This window comes from Arachis duranensis, chromosome 9, assembly GCF_000817695.3.
Source record: "Arachis duranensis cultivar V14167 chromosome 9, aradu.V14167.gnm2.J7QH, whole genome shotgun sequence".
NCBI classification, from domain to species: Eukaryota; Viridiplantae; Streptophyta; class Magnoliopsida; order Fabales; family Fabaceae; genus Arachis; species Arachis duranensis.
The window spans coordinates 64,047,864-64,054,176 of record NC_029780.3 but is presented as its reverse complement, the minus strand read 5'-3'; the positions used below and the strand labels follow the sequence as shown (position 1 = coordinate 64,054,176).

At 45.7% G+C, this 6,313-nt stretch overlaps 1 protein-coding gene across 1 annotated transcript; it reads right to left on the bottom strand.

Moving 5' to 3' along the window:
* Positions 1-5,151: 5,151 nt before the first annotated feature.
* Positions 5,152-5,826, bottom strand: LOC107465622 (uncharacterized). Its single transcript, XM_016084600.1, has one exon. The coding sequence runs from the start codon at positions 5,824-5,826 to the stop codon at positions 5,152-5,154; it is 675 nt and encodes a 224-aa protein (XP_015940086.1).
* Between the last annotated feature and the right edge of the window lie 487 nt (positions 5,827-6,313).

Here is a 6,313-nt window from a genome sequence, read left to right as displayed (position 1 = left end):
TAGGATAGTTTATGTTTTATTCTGCTTGAAGTCTTTTGTGAGTCCTTTGATATGCAAGAAAGAAAATGCAATGATAACTGTGGTCTTCATTTTCATCAATAAAGTAGAGTTTGTTTCCATAAGAGTTGTTGTGAGTGTGAACAAGAGTAAATGAGACTAAGACCAAGAAAGCTTATTCAAAGAACTAAGGAATAAAAGACTAAGTGAAGAACCTTGAATGAAGTGAAAAGAAAAAAAATGAGTCATGAAAAGTAACTAGTCCTAGAAGGCATGACAAGTAGAAGTTGAAGGATGTTCCTTGAATATCTATAGAACCAAGAAGTAGTAAGCAACAAAGACCCAAGGCTCTGAGCATCAACTACTAAGGAGGGAAAAGAAACATTGAAAAAAAAAACTCAAAAAGAGTTAGAACCCCTAGTAGATGCTTGTGGTGAAGATGTGTCAAGAAGAGGCCTGGGCAAGTAAATCCTCAGGGGTGTTTCAACACCTAGCACCCTAAAGTCAACTAACTTGGGAGTGTTGATTGAAAGCCTAACTAAAAGGCTGTCTTGAGATAAAACACTTAGAGTTGTGGTCAATAAACAGAAAAGAAGCACAAAAGAGAAAGAAAGAATTAAACCTTACTACTTCAAGGTGACAATCAATGAAAAGGACCCCTAAGACACATACTTAGAAAAACCTTTAAGGATCTAAGAGCTTTTTGTGATATTCAAAGCACTCATGCATGTGTTGAGCATTTAGTCCAATTCCTAGTTATATAGTGCATACATTCAAGGTCAAGTGTCAATTCACCAAAAAGACCCCACACATTGATTTGCTTGGGACAAGCAAAGCTTAAGTTTGGTGTTGTGATGACTTACATCATCTACCCTTTTTCTTGCATAAAAAGGACCATAAAAGAGGCATAATCTCATTTGATCATTGCAATTCATTTCTTAATTGATGAATGTCATAGTACATTGCTTTGAAATGAGTTTGTGCTGGATTTCAGGTGGAGAAGACATCAAAAATGGGAAAGAAAACAACAAAACAAGTGGGGCGTGTGAAGCAAGCATGCCACTTGGAGCAAACGCCACCAAAATGTATTGGCGTGGCACGCCAGAAGCTGGGCGTGGCATGCTGGTACAACATTCCAGAGAGCAAAAATAGAAGACCATCAAAGGGCCGTGGCACGCGAACACATTACTAGAAGAATCACCACTATGGCGTGCCACTTTATGTCGAAGGCGTGGCACGCCAGCCCCAGAGTTCACTTGGGCGTGCCACTTGAGGACCAAGGCGTGACACACCAAGCTTATAAGACCCACAATTGAATGGGCATGCCACTTGAGCAACAAGGCGTGGCATGCCAGCTCAAGAAGTCCCACTAAGGCGTGCCACTTGAGCAACAAGGCGTGGAATGCCAGCACCTAAGGAGGCCAAATAAAGCTAGGTGTGCCACTTGGTATCGAAGGCATGGCACGTCAGCTTAATTATCTCACTTTGGTGTGCCACTTGAACATCCAGGCGTGGCACGCCAACCTCTGAGACCATGGTAAATGATGGGCGTGACACGCCGGTCTCATGGCGTGGCACGCTGGTAGTGTTTTCCAGAGGAGGAGTTAAAGGGCCAGTGAACTCAGGCGTGCCACTTGGGAGATGAGGCGTGGCACGCCAGCAAAAAGATGAAGCAAATGAAGGGTGTGACACGCCAGTCTCATGGCGTGGCACGCTGGTAGTATTTTTCAGAGAGGAAGAAGATGAGCCAATGAACTCAAGCGTGCCATTTGGATGACGAGGCATGGCACGCCGGCAAGGGGTGAAGACAGCTTTAAAGATAGCTTGGAGGTCGTCCATAAGGCTGCTTGGTTCTGCCATTTTTACTAGGACGTCGTCGACGTAGACCTCTACCGTTTTGCAGATGAGGTCATGGAAAACCTTGCTCATCAGTCTTTGGTAAGTGGCCCCTGCGTTCTTTAATCCAAATGGCATTACTTTGTAGCAATAAGTGCCTCCTGGTGTTATGAATGCTGTCTTTTCCTGATCAGGTCGATGTATCGGGATCTGATTATAGTCAGAGTATACATCCATGAAGTTGAGGAAACGATATCCTGCTGCCGAGTCTACCAAGGCGTCGATGTTGGGGAGGGAAAAAGAGTCTTTGGAACATGCCTTGTTCAAGTCAGTGTAGTCGACACACATTCTCCATTTTCCACTAGCTTTTTTACTAGGACGACGTTGGATAGCCATGTCGAGTATTCGAGTTCTTTGATGAACTCTGCTTCAAGTAGCCCGATTGTTTGTTTGGCGACCTCACTGGCCCTTTCTTGGGACATTTTCCTTCACCGTTGTGCTACTGGTTATGTATATGGTTTTGTGGGATATCACCTCGAGATCTAAGCCTGGCATGTCTGATGGCGTCCATGCGAAGAGGTTGCCATTTGCCCTTACAACCTCCATGAGGGGGCCTTTGAGTTCATGGGGCAAATTTTTGTTTACGAAGGTAAACTATTCTGCTGACTTTCCTATATGGAATTTCCCCATGTCCCCTTCTGGTTCTGGCCTTGACTTGTCTTCCATCCTTACATCCAGGTCGGCCAAGAACACGCCAGCCGCCTTCTTAGATTCCTTCCTTAGGGAGAGACTGGCATTGTCGCATGCGACCGCCGCTTCCAAGTCTCCCCTAATAGAGCCAACAGTTCCTTTGTCTGTCATGAACTTCATTGTTAGAAATTTGGTGCATATCACAGCTGAAAATTCGTTGATGGTTTTCCTTCCTAAAATGATGTTGTAGGCTGTGGAGTCTCTGAGGACTACGAAGTCCACCATAACCGACCTCCAAGCGTCACCAGCTCCAAGGCAGATTGGGAGTGAGATCGTCCCGTAGGTCTTTATGTAGTTGTCGCCTAGCCCCATGACACCGTGTTGGTGAGCCTTAAGGTCGGACTCCCTGAGTCCCATTGCGTCAAACATGTTCCTGAATAGGATGTTGGAGTCAGCTCCAGTATCGACGAGGATTCGCCTGACCAACCCGGTCCCAACCATTGCCGTGATCACCATGGGGGGGGGGTTCTTAGGGATGTCATGAAACCACTAATCTTCTAGGCCGAAGGATATCATGGGAGGTCCTCCGTTTGGGGTGGCGGGACCTCCCGTCGAAATAGAGAGGATCCGAGTATCCTTCTTTGCTACTGACTTAGATTGGGGGGTATCACATCCGACCACAACGTTAACCACAAAACTTATGGGGTTGTCAATGGCCCCTGTGGGTTCTTGTCTTGCCTTGACAGTCCGACTTCGATCTTCTTCTGAGCGCTCCTATTCTCATCTTCTTAGCTCTCGGATAAGTCGGGAGAACTCATTCAACTTTCCTTCCCAGATGGCCTATTCTAAGGCATCTTTGAGGTCGAAATAGTCTTGGGTCTTGTGCCCGAAACCCTTGTGGTAATCGCAGTAGAGGCTTTTGTTGCCTCCCGTTCTCTCTTTGAGTGGTCTAGGTCTGGATAGGATTCCCTTGTCTGTGATTTGCTGGTAGACTTCCACTATGGGCGCCCTGAAAGGCGTGCAATTCATGAACCTTCCTACCCGTGGGGGCTGCTTGGGTTGCTTCCCTAGGGTGCCGTCCTGGGGGGCTTCCTTATATCTGTCGATCTGGGGGGTTTGCCGGGCTGGGGGTTTGGGAGCTGCCGTTTGTTGGCTGTTTCATAAAACACTATTTTGTGATTCATATTGTGTTTAATTGCGTGGTTTTATCAGGTCTTCGCCCACTTATTCATATGATTTGCATGTATTTATAATTCCTTCCTAAAAATACTCTATGATTGAAAACTTGCTTCCTAAAAACCTTTTAGTTGTATATTTTTATCTTCCTTCGTAACATTCGATGCCGTATTCTATGTGTTAAGTGTTTCAGGCTTCATAGGTCAGGAATGGCGTAAGGAATGAAGAGGAAGCATGCAAAAATGGAATGAACACAAGGAATTGAGGAGATGACCAGCAAGAAGTCACGCGGTCGCATAGCTCACGCGATCGCGCGAAATGGAAGAAATCAGAGTGATGCGTTCGCATGCCTGATGCGACCGCGCGGATTGGAAGCTGCACGAACGACGCGAATGCGTGGACGACGCGCACGCATGGTACGAGAAACGCTGAGTGACGCGAACGCGTAGACAACGCGGCCGCGTGACGTGTGCGATCTGCAGAATTTCAGAAGTCGCTGGCACAGATTCTGGGCCGCATTTCAACCCAGTTTTTTGTCCAGAAACACAGATTAGAGCCAAGGAACATGCAGAGACAGAACAACAATTTTCATTCTACACAATTTCAAGTTTTTAGATCTGAATTTACTCCTTCCCTAGGTTTTTCACTTGACATTCATAAATTAGGATTTTGAAGATTCTTGGCTTTAGCTTTTGAGAAGAGTCTACCTCTGGTACTAGTCATCATAGTCTGTTATTTACTTTTCATTTACTCTTCCATATTCTTAATTCCTCCAGAGTTGACATTGGATTATTTTTCATAGTTTATTAATACAAGACTATTTTATTTTTAATTAATCTCTTTTATTATTATTTATTTTGTCTTCTCTTATTTTCCCTATTGACTTTGTGAAGTCTATAATTACGATGAGTGAGTAGTTCTCCAACTTGATTGGGAGTTGATTAAAAGGAGAACCTTGAGTTGGAATACTCAAGAGTTCAATTATAATTGGTTCATTGTTGGTTGGCTTGTTTGTCACTAACTCTAATCCTTCCCAAGGGAGAGGATTAGGACTTGTGAATAGAAGTTGACTTTTAATTTGACTTTCCTTCATTCGTTGAGGGTTAACTAAATCAAAACAATGACTAATTATTAATTACTCTCGATAAAATTCTAACAAGCATAGAACTTCCAATTAATCTTCTCCCAGTCAAGATTTTATTTAAATCATATAATTTCTCTAATTTAATTTTCTGTTCAACAAATTCAAAACCCCTTTTGAAAACCTCTGATTGATAAAATAGCACATCTTCCTGCAACTCGTTGGGAGACAACCTGGGACTCATACTCCCAGTATTTTATTTCTGAAATTTGTGAAAACCCTTTTAAAAATTGATGAGTAGATTTTTGCCGGTTAAGAACTGTACTCACAACACCATTTTTCTAATTAATTCTTAATCTGCCAATTTCTGCTCACGTCATTGCTACAACCTGACTTACTTCCTCATCATTGATGTATTCCTTGGCCATGCTTTGAATTTCTTGCATGGACCAGACATGCTTGGTAGTGAGGTGCTTCCTAAAGTCCTCGTTTAGCAGGCCGTTCGTTAGCCAAAGACTAGCGACTGAGCCCGTAAGGCCGTCAATCTCTAGACACTCATCGTTGAATCTGTCCAGGAACTTCCTGGTCGGCTCCCCGGGTTTTTGGGTAACACCTAGCAAATTGATTGGGTGTTTTGCCTTGGCTATGCGTGTCGTGAACCGAGTCAGGAAGCTTTGGGAGATGTCGGCGAAAGCTGTTATGGATCCTTGCGGGAGGGCATTGAACCATTGAATCACTGGGCCGGCTAGCATTACAAGGAATGCTCGGCATCTGTTGGCGAAAGCTGTGATGGATCCTTGCGGGAGGGCATTGAACCATCGAATCGCTGGGCCGGCTAGCGTTACAAGGAATGCTCGGCATCTAACCACGTTGCCTACCCCCTCCAAGTTCATCCTTGCTTCAAAGGCTGTGATATGCTCCAGAGGATCCTTAGTCCCATCGTACCTCATGTCCGTTGGCTTGTCGAAAACCTTTGGAAGCCAGACCTTGAGGATCGAGGGGTGGAAAGGGGTGGCTCCCATGATGATGGGTTCCTGTTGTTCCATGGCTCTCGGTCTTGTCTTGGTGAGGTCGGGAGGTCACCTGCGAGCATGCCTCGTCGCACTTTGTTGGGCTTCTTTCTTGGCTCCCGGGTCTTTGGGAGGGGGAGCGGGTGCGAGTGCGAGATTGGCTGGTGTCGCCGCGAGAGTGGCTGATGTCTCCGTGGGATCGGCTTCTCACTGCCAGCTCCCGTTCAAGGTTTTGTACTCTGTGTCTAAAGGGATGTCTTTCGGGGGTCCTCCGATGTGGGAAGTCGCTCTATGTCTATAGGGTCCCTACAGACGGTGCCAATATTTGATGTGACGTGATCCCGGGTGCTTGAGGGGTCGGGTGCTAACGGGAGAGGGTGGTCGGGACCCTGAGTCAACCTGGAACTGAAGATGGTGCGGATGACAAGTTGGGGACGCCGGAGGTGATGCGATGGGGGGTGGCCACTTGCATGGATACTCCGACGGTCAAGTTAGTGTCCGTACGAAGTGATGGCCGAATTAG